General features: G+C 44.7%; 2 protein-coding genes and 1 pseudogene across 3 annotated transcripts in view; 1 reads left to right on the top strand and 2 right to left on the bottom strand.

Annotated features, from left to right (window-relative positions):
• The window catches only part of Ndrg3 (NDRG family member 3), an 82830-nt gene extending 69335 nt beyond the window's left edge, over window positions 1-13495 (bottom strand). For both annotated transcript variants that reach the window (XM_004630887.2, XM_004630886.2), the window contains exon 1: window positions 13390-13495. The gene's annotated coding sequence lies outside the window, so the exon portion shown is untranslated. The remainder of the gene's footprint in view (window positions 1-13389) is intronic.
• On the top strand, window positions 4221-13775 carry LOC101585167 (annotated as a pseudogene).
• Window positions 13776-20466: 6691 nt separating this feature from the next.
• Window positions 20467-22061, bottom strand: part of Dsn1 (DSN1 homolog, MIS12 kinetochore complex component) — a 23386-nt gene continuing 21791 nt past the window's right edge. Inside the window, exons 8-10 of the mRNA XM_023714959.1 lie at window positions 21862-21946; window positions 21600-21687; window positions 20467-20961 (exon numbers count right to left, since the gene is read on the bottom strand). Of these exons, the coding sequence (XP_023570727.1) occupies window positions 20858-20961; window positions 21600-21687; window positions 21862-21946 (277 nt within the window). The 3' untranslated portion in view covers window positions 20467-20857. The remainder of the gene's footprint in view (window positions 20962-21599; window positions 21688-21861; window positions 21947-22061) is intronic.

The raw sequence follows: 22061 nt of genomic DNA on the forward strand, positions 1-22061 counted from the left end.
CTACACTCAGTTTATTAATTAGTTTAAGTGTCAATTTTAAAGATTTTTAAATCCTGATTATACAAGCAATATACTCATTTTAGAAAATGTAGAGATCATGGAATGCTGAAAAGATGTTTTACTCATACTTCTACCTAAAGACAACCATTTCAGTCTATTTCCATTTGTTTCTTTTTTCCATATAAAATGGTGATTTTTGGAAACTGTTTTTCCAAAACCCACCTGCTTCACTCTCACTTTCTTCATTCATGGGAAGCAGGACACTACAGGATGGTAATTATTCAAATGTAACTCCATTGTATGTGGGTCTGTCAAGCAGCCCCAAGGCCTGTGGAAAGGCTAAGGTCCAAAGTAATAGGCATTTACTTAGTGTCCCTCAATTTTTTAAAGATGAAGAAAAGCACAAAAGTTGTGTCAGCAAGCACTTAGCAAATTAAATGAGAAGCCTGTCCCTATCAGCTGGGCTCAGTGCAGACTACGGTAAGAATGGTGGGCAGGACAGTAAGCTGCTCCAGCATGACCGAGGAATTGCAAATGAGTAGATATTTGCCTTCCACATACTGGTGGACCTAATGCGTTCTTCTGAAGACAATTTTTTCCTCCATTCTCACTGTCTTGAGCCCTTGCCAATGAGCAGTTTTATAACACCTATAAGAAAACTAAAATCACATAGTGGAAAACTCCATCCCGAATCCCTCAGCTGCAGACTGGCTCCTGCCTGGGGATCAGTGGCCTGCATTCCAGGTCTGCGCAGATGATCTTGCTACCAGGTCCCTTCTTGGCACAAAGGGCTAGTAATATCTTGAAAAGGCTACTAGGGATTTTATAAACTCTGGTAGAAAATGAAATGATGTGTACCTTCTTGCCTAGCCTAATGAGAAAGAGGGAAGGTTGACAAGTATGTAAAACCCAGCTATTTTTGAGAGCTTGTTTGGAGGTTCTGGCAGGGGAGCACAACAACTTAAATATCTTTGTCAGAGGAAAAGGTCTTCCTCCTATGGGGGATGGCTGCCCTCTTCAACAGAGCACACAGCTTTGGAGGGACGCACACGGAATGGTGAGGAAGGGGACATCCACACACCAGACAGATCAGCGGCCAGCCATGGGGTACTGGACTGCTCAGATTGCTCTCACATCCCTAGCTACCCCCAAAATGAAGAAGGCAAGAAAAAGGGGCAGGGTGAGCATCAACTCTGTTTCAGAAATTCTCTATGCACATTAGATAAATTTTTATAATTTTTCCAAGAAAATGTTTTGGTTTTTGAGACTGTCTTGTTTTGTAGTCCAGGCTGGGTTACAACTCACTATGTAGCCCAGAGTGCCTCAAACTTAAGCAATCCTTCTGTCTCAGGTTCCCAAGTTCTGGGACAACAGGCATGCACCACCATGCCCAGTTTATTTGTGTATTTATTTCTCTTGTGGCTGGCTCAGCTCACCCTGCGGGTGGGCCTGGCAAGGCATGTGGTGCTGGGGGGATTGAACCACACAGTCCCTACATGCCTGCTTAAGAAGGCGCTTAGACTGCTGAGCTATCTCATGGGCCTTGCCTAGTTTATATTCATTCTTTTTGTTGTTGTTGTTGTTGGTACTGGGGATCAAATTCCGGATCTTATACTTGCCAGGCAGGCACTTATACCACTGAGCTATCTGCCCAGCCCCTAATATTCATTCTTAAAATGAAAAACTTAGAGAATTTAAGTTTTCCAAAAATCTTATATCTAAGGAACAGGTTAAGGATTTGGTTTGTTTATTTTGTTCTTTGGGTTTTCATTTGCTTGTTTGGTTTTTTGAAACAGGATCTCACTATGCAGCCCAAACTGGACTTTAACGTTAGATCTTCCTACCTCAGTCTTCCAAGTGCGGGGATGACAGCTATGCCACCATGACTGGCTACGGTAAGAATCTGAAAAACCTCAGCTTTTCCCCCACAGTACCATAATGTCTACGCCAAGCCCTACCTGCTGGTGACAGGAACCTAGGCAAGTTCCTTCCTCTCTCCCACACTATGGCATCCTCTTACCTGCAGGTAAAATCAATGGATGCCGAAAGTAATCTTGTACATACAAACAACGATTCAGGCTCCTTAGAAAAGTCTGACTCATCAAACAGGGACAAGAGCTCTCACTATCTAAGAGCAAGGGGAACATGGGATGAACAAAGAGAGACCAAATTCCTACTGTTACTCGGTATCCAGTTTCAGAAGCAAAGATTAGTTATCACCTGTTGTTAGCACAGTGTGCTTCAAACTTTAATGTACAATCTTCTTTTTGTCTATTTATTTGATACAGGATCTCACTACAGTTCAGACTCGTAGTGATCCTCCTGTCTGTCTCCCCAGCATTGAGATTATAGGTGTGTGCCACACCACCCGGTTTGGGGGCCGGCATGGCATTTGGTATCAGGGATCAACTCAGGTCTCTGTACTTGCCAGGCAGGTGCTTAGACCTCTGAGCTATCTCCCCAGCCCAAAGTACAATCTCCTTTTGAGTTTCAAGTGATGACAGTCTGACATGTGACCTCACTCTAAGGAGAAGAGATCATCTGAGCTGAAGAGATGAAGAATCTAAGGGGTGCCATGCCGGCCCCGCCCCCAGGGCCCACTGAGATGGGACACTGAGACTGGGCGTGGTGGCGTGGCCTGTAATCCCAGTGCTTTGGAGGCTGAAAACAGGAGAATCACTGTGAGTTGGATCTACGTAGTGAGGCCTTGTACTAAAAAAAAAGAAAAAAAACCCTAAGGTTTAATAGCACTCATCTTTAACTGGGAGTGAGGTAGAGAAAAACCCTAATAATTTTCATTCTGCCTTCTTCCTTAAAAAGAATTTCAGAGGCTGGGTATGGTGGCACAAAGCCAGGACTCGTGAGGCTGAGATGAGAGGGTCAGTGCAAGTTCAAGGTCAGCCTGAACTGCATACATAACAAAATCTTGTCTCAAAAAAAAAAAAAAAAGAATTTCAGTAAATTATGGATGGAATGTTTAAAAAGATTCAAAAATTAGATCAACTAGATCTGAAAGGGAAGACAGCCAGCGATGGTGCCACACACCTGTAACTCCAACACTTAGGAGGTTGAGGCGGGAAGATCATTGAGTTCAAGACCAGGCCAGCCTACATAGTGAGACCCTGTCTCAAAGAGAAAAAAAGACAAAAAGGAAGGGAGGGAGGATGGGAGGAAAGGAGGGAAAAGAAAAGAAAAAGAAAATACGGTAAAGAGCAAGAACAGTTGGCAGAAACCTAGCTGAATGGTAATGAGGGTCTGTCAGACAACTGGATTTGCAAAATCCAAAGTAAAAGGAAGGGACTAGGCATTCAGCTTCCACGACAGGGTACCATAAAAGCACAATGAAGACCTGGCTTAATTCCTAGCACCATGCACTACTATGCAAAAAATGTTACAATACATGGAAATGGGGCAGCCAAGAAAAAATAACAGAGAAATTGATGAGAAACATCAATTTAAGTCAACAGAGACTGCAGCACAGGTAAAGAGTGAGAACTACTGTGACAGCGTGTATCTAGAGCGCCTGCCTCCTGCACTCACTCGAAGGCGGGGCTTTCTGGAGGTGGCTGGACCTAGGGTGTGAGTACAGAGTAAGGTTTTGCGAGAACTGCATCCGTCCACTGCTTGGTTGAGCACAGTTCCAGGACAATGGGAAGGCCAATCCTGGGTCTGGCACCATTCAATAAGCTTGTTGTAGCCTGAACGGAATAAAAGGGAAAGCAGAAGAAAGGCTGCTGCCTTCTGCCTGCCCTGCCACGAACTGTTTCCCCTCTGCCGATGATTACAGACAGAAAGCTCTACAAGCTACGAGCTAAAATAAACCTTTCCTCCCTTTATTTTTTCCCAGCAATGAGGCAGTAACTAATACAATTAGAAAGACAGTAAGCTGTGGGCTATGGCCAGCTGACAAACAAGCTACTGCAGGCTCTAACTGCTTCTGAAGGACAAGCAAGTAATGGAAAAGACAGCAGAACCAGTAGGAGACAAAAACAAAATGTTCTGATACCACAAGAAAACCATAGGTCAAAGAAACATAAGATCAAAGAAGTCAAAGGAAAAGAGAGATTTACACAGAAAGGAAGAAACAAAAACAAAAAAATCCAATGCCAACCCGGTTCCGCAAAAAAAAAAAAAAATCCAGTGCCAGGCAGGAGGAAGAGAATGAGGACAAAGAAAGGATCATTAACTTTTCAATGTGTTCTTTTTCTGGGAAACACCAAATGGTGGATGACTCCGGTGCAGTGGGAGGGGCCAGAGGTCCCAGGGGCCCAGGCATGGAGGAGGCTTTGGCAGTGGCCCTCTGAGGTTCTGGGGGTGCGGGGGTGGGTGGGGAGAGGCCTCTGGAGCTTGCAGTGGTAAGGCTGGGGACAAAGAGTGGATTCCTGTCACCAAGCTGGGCTGGCTGGTCAAAGACAGGAAGATCAAGTCCCTGGAGGAAATTTACCTTTTTTCCCTTACCCATCATGGAGTCTGAGATTATTGACTTTTTCCTGGGCACATCCCTCAAGGATGAAGTTCTGAAGATCATGCCTGTGCAGAAACAAACTCGTGCTGACCAGCAGACCAGGTTCAAGGGATTTGTTGCCACTGGGGACTACAAGGGTCACGTTGGCCTGGGTGTAAAGTGTTCCAAGGAAGTAGCCACTGCCATTCGTGGGGCCATTATCCTGGCCAAGCTCTCCAGTGTCCCCGTGCAGAGAGGCTACTGGGGAAACAAGACTGGCAAGCCCCACACTGTTCCTTGCAAGGGGACGGGCCGCTGTGGCTCTGTGTTGGTGCGTCTGATCCCTGCCCCCAGAGGCACTGGCATCGTCTCAGCCCCTGTGCCCAAGAAGCTGCTGCTGCTGGCTGGTGTTGATGACTGCTACACCTCTGCTAGGGGCTGCACTGCTACTTTGGGCAACTTTGCTAAAGCCACCTTTGATGCCATCTCCAAGACCTCCAGCTATCTGACCTCTGGCCTCTGGAAAGAGACTGTGTTCACCAAGTCTCCCTACCAGGAATTCACCGACCATCTGGTGAAAACCCACACCAGAGTCTCTGTCCAGAGGACTCAGGCTCCAGCAGTAGCTACAACAGAAAGGGTTTTTACACAAGAAAAATAAAATGAATTCAATCTATCAAAAAAAAAAAAAAAAAAAAAAAAAAAACCAGGGGCTGGTGAGATGGCTCAGTGGTCTAAAGCACCTACTTAGAACAAGCTTAGCAAAGCACAGGGACCGCGGTTCAATCCCCCAGCACCACATGCCAGCCAGCCCAGCCCCCTGGTGGGTTGAGCTGGCCACACACACACACACACACACACAAATAAAATTAAAAAAAAAACCTTCTGAATGTGAACCCAGGAAAAAATGAGGTTAAGTTCCCTGGGCTGAAAAGCCCAAGACTATGTAGATCAGCTTTTTTTTTTTTTTTTAATTTTTTTATTTTTTGGCAGAACTGGGGATTGAACTCAGATCCTTGTCCTTGCCAGGGAAGCACTTATTTTGCTTTTTTTTTTCTTCTCCCAGAACCGGGGATTGAACTCAGACATTTGCGCTTGCCAGGGAAGTGCTTATTCTACTAAGCCATCGCCCTGGCCCTACTGAGCCATCTCTCCAGCCCGCACTTATTCTACTGAGCCATCTCCCTAGCCTCTAGATCATCTTGTGGAAACAGAAAACCTGGGCCAGGGAGATGGCTCAGTAGAATAAGCATTTCCCTGGCAAGCACAAGGGCCTGAGTTCAATTCCCAGTTCCGCCAAGAAAGAAACAGAAACAGAAAAATTGACATTTCTGAATTAAAGTACAGGGGGGCCTGCCCTTTAGCTCAGTTCTTTAAGTGGCTGCTTCAACAAAGCAGTCAGGCTCAGATTGTTGTGGTTCGATCCCCACAACTCAAGCCAGCCAAACCTGGAGCCAAAAAAAAAAAAATCCTTCTGAATTAAAGTACAAACAAAAAAAGTCACTAGGAGGCCAGGAGGGCTGTCTTGCAGTATATTCCAGACTGGCCTTGAATTTGAGGGATTCCTCCTGCCAGGTGGTGGAATTACAGGTGGGCACCATCACGTGTGACAGGGTATCAGGGTTTTCGTTTTTTTGAGACAGGATCTCACTATGTAATTCAGGCTGCCTCTGAACTCATTATATAGGCCAGGCTGGCCTCAGATTCATAGCATTCCTCCTACCTCAGCCTCCTGAATGCTGAGATTACAGGCATGTATCACTATGCCCAGCTTGACTGACAACAGTGTTTTGGTTTTTTTTTTTTTTTTTAATCCTTTGCTAGATCTTTATTTATTTATTTTTTTCCACAACAACAGTGTTTTTTGACACAGAGAGGTTCAGCACTTGGAGGGCCTTTAAAGATCATTAAAGCCAGTGATTTATGGTTTGCACTCAACCTCTGGAATACAAAGCAGAAAAAAGCACAGAGTGTCTGCTTAAGTGTCAGGAAAACTTCTAGTTCTCTGGAAAACAGTTAAAATCTAATGATAGGGCTAGAGATGTAATTCACTGGTAGAACGCCTGCCTAGAATGCCTGAAGCTCTGGGTTCAATCCCTGTAGTGTCAAAAATAAATAGTAAGTCTAATGGTATAGAGTATGAGTCTTTTTGTTCCCTTAGAAAAAATGCTAGATTTTTCCAGTCTAGACAGAGCCCATTAGCACATCAGGGATGGACTTTAGAGCTAGCAATGTTGAACAACGCATTTTTCCTATCTGGGCCTCAGTGTCTCTCCCACCAACAGTGGAGAAAGGTTTCTTTTTCCCCAACAAGCATTTGTTATTGGTTGATTTCTTGATAAGAGCCATTCTTTCTGGAGATGAAATCTAAAGATTGTTATTTTGGTTGTGTGCTTTTGAGATAGGGTCTTTTATTATTTTTAATTTTTTATTTTTTTGTGGCTGGCTCAGCCCAGCCTGGGGGCGAGGCTGGTGGCATGTGGTACTGGGGATCGAATCAGGTCCCTGCAAGCTTGCTTAAGCTTGCCTAAGCAGGTGCTTTAAAACCGCTGAGCTATCTCACTAGCGCCTGAGATGGGATCTTGCTATGTAATTCATATTGGGCATGAACTCACTATGTAGCCCAGGCTAGCCTCAAACTCCTTATCAATCCCCCTGCTGTAGCCTTCCAGGTGCTGGAATGACAGGCATTTACCACCACATCTCTCAAATGACCAGTGGATGTTGAACATTATTTCATATGTTTATTTGTCTGGGCCTCAGTTTCTCTACCTGTAAAGGTACTCCCCTTTGTCAATTTATGTCCTTCTCTGCAATCCTAAGAAGTCACCTTATTATCAACCCCGGGTAATTCAAGGACTTCCTAAAAGTTCCTCCACAAATTATCAGAAGGGTACAGTAGCTCTGACCCCAAGAATATGACAGTCCTATGCTTCTTATCTCACCCTGCACTGTTTCATTTAATCAGTGAAAGCTCAAAGAGATTGCCAGTGCTTAAAAATCTTGCTCTGCTCAAAAAGAAAAAATAAATGAATTAAAGCAAGAATAATAAGAAAGTACTGGCTTTCTAAACTACAAGCCATCTTATTTTGTAGTTTTCTCCCATGACCAAGGTAATTTGTTACCTTTGGCTTTGCCAGGATATGCTGACACCAGGCCACTAGTTTGTATTCTGGGAGCACAGCCCATCACTTTTGGTTTTGGCAGGATTGTAGACAGAATACCAAAACAGAATTAAGAGAGCAAACACAGGAGGTGGGCACACGGGGGGGAGACTGAGCCGGAGTCAGCTGGAGTTAGTGCTAAGGTAGTGAGGGCTTAACACTGCAGGAAGCAAGTGGTCTTGGTTGGGAGACTGGCAAGGAAAGCAGTCAGCAGAGCTCCTCGGCAAGCAGATTCACACCTTCCTTCTACCTATACGCACTGGATAAAAAAGTAATCACCTTGGGGCTGGTGAGGTGGCTCAGTGGTCTAAAGCACCTACTTAGAACAAGCTTAGCAAAGCACAGGGACCACGGTTCAATCCCCCAGCACCACATGCCAGCCAGCCCCGCCCCCTGGTGGGCTGAGCTGGCCACACACACACACACACACACACACACAAGTAAATAAAAATTTAAAAAAATATATTTAAAAAAAAAAAAGTTATCACCGCCAGGAACAGCAGCACACACCTATTAATTCCAGCACTTGGGAGGCTGAAGCAGGATTGCTGAGTTCAAGGTCAGCCTGAACTGCACAGCAAAACCTTGCCTTAAAAAGACACAGAGACCCTTGCAAGCACAAGGGCCTGCGTTCAATCCCAGGTTCTGCCAAAAAAAAAAAAGAAAACAAAGAACCAATGTAACTGGGTTTGGGTAGGGCCCACATACTAGTTTTGTTCATTTTTGTCTTTTTTTGAGACAAGGTTTCACTCTGCAGTTCAAGCTGGCCTTGAACTCACTTTGTAGCCCTGGCTACCCTCAAACTCACAGTGATCCTCATGCCTCAGCCTCCAGAGTGCCAGGAATTTTTCTTTTGTGAGATCGAGTTTTAATTTGTAGTAGAGTGTGGACTTGAACCCTCAATCCTTCGTGAGTCTCCTGAATGCTGGGATCAGAGGCACGCTTATTTTTAAAGCCTCACAGGTAATTCTTAAATGCAGCTAGGGTTAAGAACTGTTAGTCTCAAGGAATGTCCTCATACTCCCATAAGGAAAAAGGTGCCCCAAATTTAAGCCATTTGCCTAAACTCACACAGTGGACTGGGAGAGGAGCTGACACCAGCATCTGGATTTGGAGCCAAGATCCTGAAAGATATCTAGTACTGGGCTGGATTCCATATTTCTGTCCCTAAGAAGCACAACTGTCTACACGGCTCTTAAATGTTGTCATGGTTAATGCCTCAATTAACCTAATCATGAAACAACTGACTTAAGCTAACATTCAATTGTCTAGAGTAATGGATGTTAGTTTCACTGTTGTCTCCAGGGGCCCCTTAGGAAACAAAGGATCTCAGGAGACTGCCCAGGAAGCCTGGTAAACAAAACCAACCAGCTCCATGGAAGAAAGGATGAGTTTCTAAAAACTATCGCTCAGGGCTGGTGAGATGGCTCAGTGGTCTAAAGCACCTACTTAGAACAAGCTTAGCAAAGCACAGGGACCACAGTTCAATCCCCCAGCACCACATGCCAGCTAGCCCCGCCCCCTGGTGGGCTGAGCTGGCCACACACACACACACACACACACACACACACACATAAATAAAATAAAAACTATCGCTCATTCAGCTTTTTCTGCATAAAGGAAAATCTGGGTACCTCTTTACCAGAAGAGGTGCTATTCAGAGATGCTATTCCCTACCTACCCAAGCGAAGGGCAGGATCTGTGTGGGCGGTTGCTCAGGCAAGCTCACGGATCCTCCGGTTAATGGCAAGACTTCTGTTCATCTCAGCCGAGGATAAGGGCCCCCCTCCCTCCTTCCAAGAAGGCAAGCCTTCCTGCTGTGTCATACCTAAGTTCTTCTGGCAGCAGGTAATAAACAGGAGGTTTGCAGACACTGAAAAGTTGGGAAACTGAATCTACTCTGTATATTCATTTGATTTAGTCTAGAGTCTTGGAACAGATAACTAAGCAAATCCCACCCAAGAGACTTCTTGCTAATCTTAGACAATCAGCTAGCTGAACCTCTCACATGGTGACCCCTGTCATAACCAGCAACAGAACCTGCCTTCCAGTCTTGAAGCATGTAGCTTAGGACACTAGAAAAGCTACCACTGCCAAAGTCCTGACACGAGCTCTTGGAAGAGTTCTAGTTTCCCACCAGCAGAATTCCTTAAAATAGATTACTCTTTAAGATAGTCTGAATGACGTAAAGGCCAAGCAAAAGCCCAAAAGAACACAACTCACTTATTACTCTCACTGGCCCAATTTACTGAGTGTTCACAGTACAGCAGGTACAGTGACTAGTAGTTTACCCACTCCTTATTTCATTTTATTTCCCAGCACACTTATAACTAGGTACTGTAATTTGCCCATTGTACAGGTGAAGAATCTGAGGCTTGCAGAAGCTTTTCAATTTTTTTTTTTTTTTTTTTTTCCAGAACCGGGGATTGAACTCAGGTCCTCGCACTTGCCAGGCAAGTGCTTATTCTACTGAGCCATCTCCCTGGCCTGAGGCTTTGTAATTTGCCAAAAGCCACACAGCTGGTGAGTAGTAAAGCAAGGATATAAACCTGAGTCATTGGTATCTGGAGTCTGTTAACTTTCATCACTTGAAGCCAGCTAGTTTTGGAGACAGAGTTTTACTAAGTTCCCTGGACTGGACTTGAACTTGTGACACCCCTGCCACAGCATCCATATTAAGAATTTCACATGAACAAATAAGAGCCAACATTGCAGGTAAGTATTATAAGTTCAATATAATTAGCCCTATCATTAAAGAAAGAAAAGATATTTTTCACTTTACAAAGAAAGTACTGAAACCTGATAAATGTTAACACTCAACCTAGGTAGTTTTTGTGTGCCTTTTCAGGCAGTCTCTTAAAAAGGGAACAACTGACTTGAGATCCTATTCTGCACTAAACCGAAAATATTATCAATTCTTAGACTTCAGAGGCCTTCCAGACGTTTCCTCTCCTTTCCTCCTCCCTATCCGAGCCTGTCAACCCACGCCCTCTGCCACCACTATCTCCCACTTGGCTTTTCCTTCCTGCTGCCCTCACTTCTGGGCTGAACTGCTCATTCATTCATCATTTACCAAGTGCCTATTACTAGCCCATCTAGACCTTGTCCTTGCTCTTAGGAGGCTCATGGGACACTAACTAGAGCTCTTATCTATTAATCTTGATCACCTGCCTGCAAGCTTCAGCAAAGGCTTTGTACTTCCACAAGCTAGCAGGATGTGACATATAACAGTTACGTTTGCTATATGGCTAGATTAGTAAATTATTTCAAATCTATAAATATTTTACATCTTCAAAAAGGTTGTTTTAGCATCTATCTTTTTCTTTTCTAAAATACAAAAGCAGTTATGTGTGCAGTGCAAAAATAATACAGAAAGGTATAAAGGACAAAGTAGATTCCTCAGGCCAGGTGTAGTGACGCAAACATGTGAGCCCAATGCTCAAGAAGCTAAAGAGAAGGATTTCCACGAGTTTGAGGCCAGCTGAACAAAAGCCCTAAGGTATGTTATGTACATGTACCAACATTGCACAAGTAATGTGAACATTAATGGACTGCAAACACGTACCAAAAAAAAAAAAAAAAAAAGGAAGATGATCAAGGGGATGGTGGAGGGAGAGGGAGGGAAGAGAAAGGGAATTGAGATGTGATAAGTATGTGCTGATTACCTCCAAGGAATGCAAACATCATGCACTAAGCACATGCACTAATTAAATTTTTCAAAATACCATACATTGATAGATGGTAAAAACTGGGACTATGACATCATCAGAGCAGAACAGGGTGAATCTTGCCTAATGGCACCCAGACTTCCTCCCAGCCTTCATCAGGGACTGTCAGCCACTTAAGGCAAAAAGATGTAAAACTGCGTTTAGGGATAGGTCAAGCTTAAGAACAGACTAAAAGGCCGTGTGCCTCAGACCACCACAGGAACACACAAAAGCTCCCTGGAGGCTTAAGTGACACACACCAACCCCACTACTGGGGATGACAGGGCTCCTTGATACAAGACCCTGCTCTTCAAATTTTCAGAAACAATAGGGTGGCCAGAAGCCTTTATGTGCTAGGTGATGATCAAAAACACACAGCAAAGGGACAGCAAAGAGAAACTAAAGGGCAAGAGGAAGAATGGAAGGGCACCAAGAGAACACTGCCATTTCAGTAATGAAAAGGAGGAGTGGAAATTCACTGAACAAGGGTCCAGTGTGAGCCAAGAACTTGGGGCTGCAAAGACAGTCCCTGACCTCAAGGGGCTAACAGTCTTGGGGGTAGGAAGGAGGCCTCTACGCTGTTCTATGTGTTTAACTGTAACTGGGGAAATCCAGCAGGGAAAGTGTTCTGTTCTAAAGAAGGGGAGCCACCTCTGAAGTGCAGAGGAGAATAAGCCAAGGGAGAAAAGATAGTTTCAACTAGTTATTTTTGGGGCAAAACATTTATATCCTTTTATAGCTGTTCATTTAGGACTTCAAATTAAGGGAGACTTTAAGATTCAGCACCACTGTGTCAATGTCTTCTCTTTTTACTTTATCTGTGTGTGTGTGTGTGTGTGTGTGTGTGGTGTACCAGGGATTGAACTCAGGACCTTGCACTTGCCAGGCAGGTGCTTATGCTCCTGAGCTATCTCCCCTGCCTTTATCTTTTAAATATTAAATTGTTAAAGTCCAACCATGGAGCAGAGCCAGAAAGTCCCAAAATGTGTCCTCGCCAAATCTGCTCTGTCACCTCCAAGTCCAGCCAGCCCAGCTACTCTGGTCTCACTGCCCTGGCAGATAGGAAAGGCAGTCTAATTATACGCTGAGAAGCCAGGATTGAGGGGAAATCTGGACAGACAAGGCTTACCCTGCTCTGCCGCTAAGCCACCACGGCAGAGTTCCCCACCTCCTAATCCAGGAAGCTCCTAGGCTACCTGCGAAGGGAGGCCAGCTCCGCAGGAAAAGGCTTCGTGCAGAGGAAAGGGAAAGGTCCGGATCGGTACACATTCAAGTAACTAGTGAGCCTGATCTTAAAATGCTTCGCAAGACTGTGGACACAAAAAAAAGCGCTGGAGGATCATCAGTTCTTATTAATATCATTACTATTGTTATGGTTAACATCTCATTTGTACCCAGAAGCTATTCTTTTCACAGTCCACTTGTATGACATTTAGAGCAACTCTAGAGATGACAAGTATATTTCCAAAAATTTATGATGGAACAAAATCCAATTCCAACTGCACTGGCCCGGAGCGCCCAAGACCTCGAGCTCGCCAGGCAGCGGTGCCACCACTTGTCAGCCCCGTGACCTTGGACAAGGCACTTCACCTCTCCAAGCCTCAGTTTCCTCGGCTATAAAGTGGGGCTAAGAGACTCTCCCCGCAGGGTGGTCGCAGGGCCCCAAGTGCGCTCCGCTGCCTCGCGGCCGCACGGCGCAAAATGAGCGCAGGCCCCTCTTCCCGGCCCCCGGGCTCCCGCGCCGCGGGTGCAGACGGATGCCCGGCCCGAGGACCGCGCAGCTCCGCCACCTGCAGAGCGGGAGGAGGAAAGGCGCGATGCCCGTAGGGGTCCCTAGGACGCTGCGCGGCGACCCGAGCGAGGCTCGACCCCCGGCTCCCGCGCGCTGCAGGCGGCCGGCTCCAGCCGAGACGACCCCACACGATCGGGCGGGGCGGAGGGCGTCGGGGGCCCGGAGGAGGCTGGCGGCGTGACCCCGAGGCCCGCGGAGCGCAAAAGACCTCCAGGAAGGCCAGGGAGGAGCGACGCCCCCGCATGCGACGCCGCGCACCCGGGAGCCGAAGCGCTCACTCACCTGAAGCGCGGGCGACGGCCGTCAGTGCAGCAGCAGCAGCGGCAGCAGCAGCGGCCGCGAGAGCAGGGCAGGGGAGCGTCTGCGGCGAGCAGGCGCGCTGAGGACACGCGGGCTGCGCAGGCGCGCTGCGCCTGCCCGGCTGGGAACTACCGAGAAGATGGCGGCCGGGCGGGGGCGGGGCCGGGCGGGGGCGGGGCCGGGAGGGGGCCGGGCGCCATGATGGGTGTGGTTTTCTTTGAGGGAGAAACTCCGGGTCAGGGTTGCCGGGAGGGAGGGGCATTGAGTGCGGCGTCTGTAGATCCTCTTTTCTCCTTGAGTCGCCCACTCGGAATCCCCCAAGATATTCCCTTGCAGGACCCCGCATCCAGTTAACGTCTGACGTCTGACGCAAGGTCAGATGGCAGCTAGCACAGCGCTTGCACGGGGAGGGTTGGTTCCATGTGGATGAGCACAGTAACTGGAGAACTCGAATTCGAGACACGAAGTTCCTAATTCCTAGCCTTTTTTCTTTTCTTTTTCTGAGACCGAATCTCCCTATGATCTGGAGCCTGGTCTCAAAGATCCTGTTAGTCCTCGTCTATACTGTACCGCCTCCCCCCGCTATGGTTCCATAACGACCAGCAACCAGATTTGCTTTCTTGAGTGCAGCCGAGGTGGATTCCTCCGCTCATCAGCCTACACACTAAGCTTAATAACCCAACAATCAACACCGAAATACACAGGACATAGCCTCTTCCTCTAAAGAGCATATTAGGTAATCTGTTGTCTCTTTAAAATTAAGTATTACTAAGGGTTATTCTCTTAACTAAATTAGATCATATGGAATAAATGCAACCAAACATCTCAGAGGGCAGCAATTTGTTATTCCTCAGGCACAACTCCTAAATCAAATCTGGGTAGATGAAAAACTACCTAGGCACAGCCTTTTAGTATCCCCTATGTGATACTCTTGACTAATGATTAAGCCGCCTTGTCCCTGAATTGTTCATCTATATTGACAAAATAGAAACTATCTCATAAAGGTGTTTTGTTTTGCTTTGAGACATATAGTTGAGGTCGAGCACATTAAGAGTGGTATTACTGGGGCTGGGTAGATGGCTCAGTAGAATAAGCGCTTGCCTGACAAGTGCAAGGGCCTGAGTTCAATCCCTGGTTCTGCCCCCCCCCAAAAAAAAAAAAAGAAGAGTGGTATTACCATAGACTGAGATATATATTCTACACTTGCTATTTAGCCCAGGTTAGTCCCGAACTCAGGAGGCAATCCTCCTGCCTCAGCCTCCCAAGTGCTGGGATTACAGGAGTGAACTACAGCTTGGCTATTTCATAAAAAAATTTTTTTTAATGAGCAGAATATATTTATTGAGGGAAAGAAAGTTCTTGTCTGAGAGAGGGACAGGAGGGGGGCCTGAGCAGGTTGTCCCCCTATTTCATAAACTTCTGATAGGGACTGAACAATGTTTAGGACTCAGTAAGTGTTACTTTTCTATGTTCTACCCTGTTCAGCTGAAAACACCAAACATTTCCATCCTCAAGTGCAAATACTCATTAACAAAATTTGCAATATAATGTAATAATTAGGTAAAATTATAACCTTTGAAGAGAGGTCATCTGTCCTCATTTTACAAAAGGAGATATTAATGAGATCTAGATTCATTCTAAACTTTCCATTATACCATGCTTCTGAAACAGTAGGCAATTAACACCATTCTTTATATCCTGAAACAGGGCTTGTTATGTAGCCCTGGATGGCCTTATACTCAAGATCCTCCTGCCTCGGCCTCTTAGTTTCTTATTGCTGGGACAAAAACCCAGCATCCACAACTTAAAGAAGAAAGTTTATGTTGGCTCACAATTTGTAGAGGTTTTAATCCATACTCTCTACTGGCTCCAAGGCGGGGTGCCAGGGCAGAGGTACATGGCAGGAGAGAAAGAACTCAGGGCGTGGCAAGCAGTCAGCAGCAGCCATCAAGAGGGAAGGGAAGGGGCGGGGGAGATGGCTCAGTAGAATAAGCGCTTCCCTGGCAAGCCCAAGGGCCTGAGTTCAATCCCTGGTTCCGCAAAAAAAAAAAAAAAAAAAAAAAAAGAGGGAAGGGAAATAGCGCGTTCCAGGTCCCTTTGCTCCAGGTTTCACCTCCTACCCAGCTATAAACTCATTAGTGGACTAATCCAGTATTACACACCATGATCCAGTCACCTTTCTAAAGCCCCACTTATGAGTGCATGAAACCTGGGGGGGGGGGGACGACGGCACCTAGATGTAAGCCCTAACCAGTCTGGGCTTCATCTAGTTTTTAAATGTTTGAGTGTTTTTTGTTTGTTTGTTCTTTCTATTGTGAAGATGAAAACACATGGCTCATATGTGCTAAGTTAAGCACTGTGCCACTGAGCTGTATCCTTAGTCCCTGAATATTAGCTTTGAGCCTGAAATTCCCATTCTTGTTCTTAGCATCATCCATTTTAGTCTTCACTAGTGAGATATACCAATTTTTATCTCTAGGGTTTTTTTGTTTTGTTTTGTTTTTTGTTTTGCAGAACCCGGGATTGAACTCAGGCCCTTATGCTTGTCAGGGAAGTGCTTATTCTACTGAGGTATCTCCCGGGCCCCAAAGTCTTTTTTTTTTTTTTTTTTTTTTTACAGAGCCAGGGATTGAACTCATTCAACTGGGCTATCTCCCCAGCCCCTCTAGTTTGATATTTTCTACCCAGTTTTCTACCTGTGTACCAGACAGTCTGTGTAAATTCATTTAGTATTCCAAGTTAAATTCTCATTAGCTAAAAAATAAAATAAAAATAAAAAATAAAAAAACTCTCATTAGCTGTTCAAGCTTTTATCTTCAGTAACAAATTACTATCACTGTTCTAAATTTGTTTAATCGAATCCTTATAGTATCTGTATTATAAATTCTATCATTTAATTCGACAGATCGAAAGGTTAACTTTCTCAGTCACAATTGGTAAGTAGGAGAGTTGGGTTTTTAACACATAGGTCATACACGTATGTTCTGGACTCCATGAGCAACACAGGTAGTTGCACCCCCTCATCCACTGTCAACACTTAGTACCTACCAGTCTCTCTACCAGTCTCTCTTTGTTTTTTGTTTTTGGAGATAGGGTCTTATTATGTAGCCCAGAAGGGCCTCAAACTGAATAATCCTCCTGTCTAGCCACACCTGAAATCCCAGCACTCAGAGGCTGAGGCAGGATTGCTGTAGGTTCAAGCCCAACCTCAGCTACATAGAGCACTCAAATTCAGCTTGAACTGCATATCGAGACCATCTCAAAAAACAAAAACAAACAAACTTCCTGCTGGCTCAGCTTCCATGTGCTGGGATTGCAGATATGCACCACTATGCCTGGCTTATTAAGCCTTTTAAGTATTTTCAGCACTCTTCACTGGTGCTTACCATTTCTGCTTCCTTCATCTTTTTTCAGTGCTCCAGAATTCTCCTCTCTCCTTGAGCCTTTGGGAGTGCTGCTTTTGCCTAACATACCGATTTCTTCATCCTTCCCAACTCAGCTGTATGATTGTGTTCCTAGGGTCCTCAGCAGACTGTACGCATCACTCGGAGATCCCTGCCTGAGTTCACTGCAGAACTGTGCCTGACAGCAGGGACTCGGTGAGATCTGAACGGATACAGTGTAGTGTAAGGAGGTATGGCCTCTCACTGATAGGTGCTTGGGCCAAGGGTACTTTTAAGATTTTGTCTGGCTGTTTAACCCATTTCCCATTTAGGAAAAAGTGCAGCTTATTGCCAGGGTTCATTTACCTTTACATAAACATGCTCTCTTAGGAATACAGTCTTCTAGGATATGACATTTTCAGAGAGTAAAAATTACTCCAGGGGCTGGGGAGATAGCTCAGTACAATAAGCGCTTGCCTGGCAAGCGCAAGGGCCTGAGTTCAATCCCTGGTTAAAAAAAAAAAAAAATTACTCTATTTTTGTGACTGTAAATGATATAGGAAGATCAGACCTCCAAAAGTCATAGGGGAAATAAACTCCCAACCTGCTAGATGTCAGATACACCGGGTTCATGTTCCCCAAAATAGAAGAATGAATTCTAAGGAACAGAGTAGGAAAAATTTATTGAGAGACAGACAGCTCCTGTGAGACAGGAGTCCTGAGTGGGGTGTCAATGAGCCCCCTTTACAGAGGAAGTTTTACAAAGCAAAATCACAAGGTGGGTACAACATGGGACAAAACTATTACCAACCAGTTAGTATAGCCACTTAGGAAATACTGATACAATAAGGAACCAAGTCACAAGACAAGTATACATGGAAAGAACAAAGAACTGGACCAGAGAGATAGGTTAGCAGCGTTAAGTACCTGCCTGGCTAGCGCAAGCTCCCAAGTCCATCCCCAGGGATGGGTCCAGGTCTTGGCCACCCACAGAGGTGACTGATGTCTATCTAGACTTTATTGGACCAGATGTTACCACTTATCCTATCCCTTAGGATGCATGTAGGTCTGGTCATTGTCTTTATCTTGAGGCTTGACCTCCAACAGATGTGCTCCTAACCACAGTTACAATTTGGGTCTGCCTTTTTGAGACAAGGTCTCTCTATGCAGTTCAGGCTGGCCTTGAGCTCACTTTGTAGGCTAGGCTGGTCTCAAACTTGCAATGATTCTCCCACCTCAGCCTCCTGAGTGCTGGGATTACAGGCATCAGTGTGTTTTCATCATTTGTACTGACTCTTGGGAGGGCCTAGCCCTGTCTGACTGTATTTCTATCTAACTTAGCTACCTATAATATAAATACCATAACAGAATGCTATAAATACATGTCTTTTGCTTCCAAAAACTAGTGATTTACTACAGTAATGGTAAAACAAAAGCAAGATAGTTTGTAGCAAGCCTTGGAGGTCTGATTAGAATATAATTTATTATAAGCTAGCTTAACCAATTCCATTTTTTAACAAGTTCTATAACCTTCATTTTACAGAAACCCTAATCTGGGGCCCGGAAGATGGCTCAGTGGAATAAGCGCTTCCCTGGCAAGCCCAAGGGCCTGAGTTCAATCCCCTGTTCCGTGCCCTCCCCTCAAAAAAGCCCTAATTTCCCTGTGAACTCCCACTGATGCCAGACCATAAAATTAACTGCTTGCCCACATTAGGAAGTGTTCTTCAGCATTCTGAGGAGTGGGTTTAACTGTTACCAAATGTCCTTCCTAGGTACTGGAACAAAGACCAATGACTAAACCTTGCAAGAATCCCCTCTCTCCCCCAACCCTGTGGTTTTTCACCTTAAAGGTTGTGTTTTGTTTCAACTCAGCAAGCATTCTCGTCAGTTTCTCTGAGAGAGTGCTGCCAAGCGCTCCAAAGTCTTCCTTTGGTTTCGGTGTCTATCATGTCATGGCGTGCCTCATAATTCATGAGTTATCTTGGGATAAATGCAACCAGCAAATATTCTCACAGCAAAAAGGAAATTAAATGAAATGGGTTTTGTCCCATTAGTAGGAAGCCTACTAATGAAAAAATTAACAAAAAATTAGTTGTGTTTTATTGGTTATATGAAGGTGAGGCTTATCTTTACACCTCTATTTATTTCAGTATAGAACTTTATTTTCTAAACTTGCTTTGCCTTTAAATTTTGTTAGGGGCTAAGGGCAGAGCACAGTGGAAGAGCACACTGTTATCATGCTTGAGGTCCCTGTGTTCAATTCCCAGCACTGCAAAAGTATATACACTCAAAACACTAACACAGGGAACATCTTAATTATATGTAATTTTATAATGGAGATTAGTAGCAATAAAAAGAACAATTAGAAGCTTGAAGATAACAGCCCAGTAACAGAGCACTTAACTAGCATGTGCAAAGCTATGGAGTTTAATCTCCAGTAGCATACACATACACACAAGCGCTTTGTAGAAAATGAAAGGTTTTCCTTTTCTTTTTTGGTACTGGGGATAGAACTCGGGACCTTATGCTTGCCAGGCAGGTGCTTATGCCACTGAGCTATATCCCTGGCCCAAGGTTTTCTTTTATAAACAATTCGTACAGTTGACCTCTTTTTCCTGACACCCTGTGACTGCTAGCACATCAAGCCAGCTGATTGAATAGTGTCTTTAAAAACAAACAAACAACAACAACAACAACAACAAAAAACCAAACAGGGCTTCATTATGCAGCTAACTGACCTTGAAATCAGGCTGGCCTCAAATTCTCAGTGATCCTTCTGCCTCAACTTACTAAGTGCAGGGATTGCAGGTATGCGCAAACACACCTGTCTGCGGGGCATCTTGTAAGGAGAGTTCAGTCCTGGCCAAACACAGCTACAGTTGAAACGCTGGGCTCCTACCTTTGTGGTAGAGTCAGTATATTCTACTTTTTTGCCTTTTTTCACAGCACCCTTATCATTAGGTTGCCCTTAGAAATTTAGTTGAGTATATTTTATTTTTCAAGGCTTTGAAATAAACTTGGTAGAGACAAAAAGAAAATTAGTACTTAGCCCCTCTTTGCTATGAATTCAGAATTGAAGTTAGCTCAAATTTCAAAACTAAAGTACGCTATACATATCAAGACATATGCATTAAAAAAAAAAAAAGACATGCACATGAGCAGTATTTTCTTTCTTTTTTTATTTATTTTTTTTGGCACTGGGGATTGAACTGAGGACCTTGCGCTTGCCAGGCAAGCGCTTATTGTGCTGAGCTATTTCCCCAGCCCCAATGGAATAAGGGTTTTTTTTTTTTTTTTTTTTGCTCCGAATGCCCTCAGGGGTGGTTTGGCTGGCTGAAGTGTTTTGGGGATCAAACTACAGCAACCTGAGGCTAGTATTTTCTTTCAATTGGGCATTCTTTGAAGTGATACATGTATCCCACCAATGCCAACAATGCTCAGCATTCTTCTACCTAAAATTACCTTCAGAATTAGACTACAAAAATCTAATTCTTATTTGACCAGAACCTAATTTGGCTCCTAAAATGTTTCATTTAAACTTGGTCCTAAATGACTTTGCTTTTTTTTTCTTTCTGAGACAAGGTTTCATTACTCAGCTCAGGATGGCCTTGAGCTCACTTTGTAGCCCAAGCTGGCCTCAAACTTGCAATGATCCTCCTACATCAGCCTCCCTCAGCCTCCGGAGTGCTGGGATTACAGGCTACAGGTTTGTACCACCACACCTGGCCTAAATGATTTGGATTATTTCAAAACCTGAAAAATATCTCCACAAGATTAGATATCTGACCATGAAGAGTACTTAAAAAGAATGAAACACGGGTTCTGAAGACTGTTTCACAAGGAAATTTCAAGCATTTTGCACATTCCTGGGAAAAATGTCTTGGCAATGTTCTTTTGGATGTGTAAATTCTATCACTCAGAAAAGATTAAGTGCTCTACAGCCATGCAGTTGTCCTTAAAAGCGAAGGATGGAGCGCCTGGCTCAGACTGCCATGCAGTCACCACATACTGAGGAAGTCTTCCTAGTTTTACCCTCTGAGCATGTGTGGTGGAAAAGCCAGACAAGCTCACTGATAAGATCCGGAGCAGAAAGGGGTAGGCGGGTTCTGTAACTGAAGTCTGAGCAGTTTTCGAGCAGGTGAAGTATCTAATTGTTGCATGCTTCTTTTCTCTGCAGAAGGAGCCAAACAAATGAATTTCAATTGCATTCACAAAAAATTTATTGAAAACATGTGGGCACTGTGCCAGGTGGTGAAGGGCATTACAATGACAAATTAAGTCTCTGATCCCCAGGAGATGGCAGTACTACTATGTACAACGCAATAGGAAAATGAAGGCAATACGAAAATGAAGGCGTGTGTAGCAAGTAATTTAGAGCTGGAAGAGGTCGGGAAAAGCTACAAAGTACTTATGTCAGTGTTTGCAGACTGAAAATTTAAGAGGTTAAGGACAGCAGGTTTTTGTCTTTGAAGATGGGAACTGGCTGTGTATTCCACACTGTTCTTTAACTTATGCAGATTCTCCTGCCTTAGCCTCCTGAGTGCTGGATTATAGGTTTGTGCCATCATGCCCTGTTATAGTGGGTATTTTTAGCCTTGGATTTGCTAAAACAACAAGAGTTCATGGGGATTTAATTCTCATTCTAATTGTGCTTTTCGAATTTATGTCTAGAAATTTTCCATCAATACACTCCTTATTGTGGAGAGCAAAACAAATCATCTCCTATAGGTGTTAACCACAGGACCACATGCTTCTCGAAGGCTAACACATCTAAAACAACTGAGCTTTGGTCTCAAGAGACACACTTACCAAGCTGTACTGACACCTTCTGGAGGCACTGGGTACTTTCATCCATAAAAGCATATAGCTGCTTCACAGATCCTTGCAGCTCATCTGTCTGTAGACAAAAGACAGCCTTGAGAGCCAGGGTTCCATGGATTCCCTGAAGTTCCCCCAAATCCTTTAGGCAAGTTCCTTCCCAATGGCAGAGTGGAACACTAAGCCTGCTGTCCTTTCAGTCGGGAGTGCTTATGCCAGACTTTCTATTGGCTCCTACTGAACCACACGCCACCTTTCTCCCACTAGCTCCATGCTCCAGAAGGCTGACCTCTAGGACCCCGACCAGCAGGATGTAGTGGTCTAGTTCTGTTTGAGCACTGCCACGAGGAAGGTCTAGTGGGAAGGAACTGACTGAGGGTATTCATTGCACAGGTCCAAGGCAAATCTCTAAAAACTGTGAGCTAATGTAGACGTTTCCTTCTTCTTCTTCTT

Source organism: Octodon degus, unplaced genomic scaffold (assembly GCF_000260255.1).
Source record: "Octodon degus isolate 3935 unplaced genomic scaffold, OctDeg1.0 scaffold00037, whole genome shotgun sequence".
Classification (NCBI taxonomy): Eukaryota; Metazoa; Chordata; class Mammalia; order Rodentia; family Octodontidae; genus Octodon; species Octodon degus.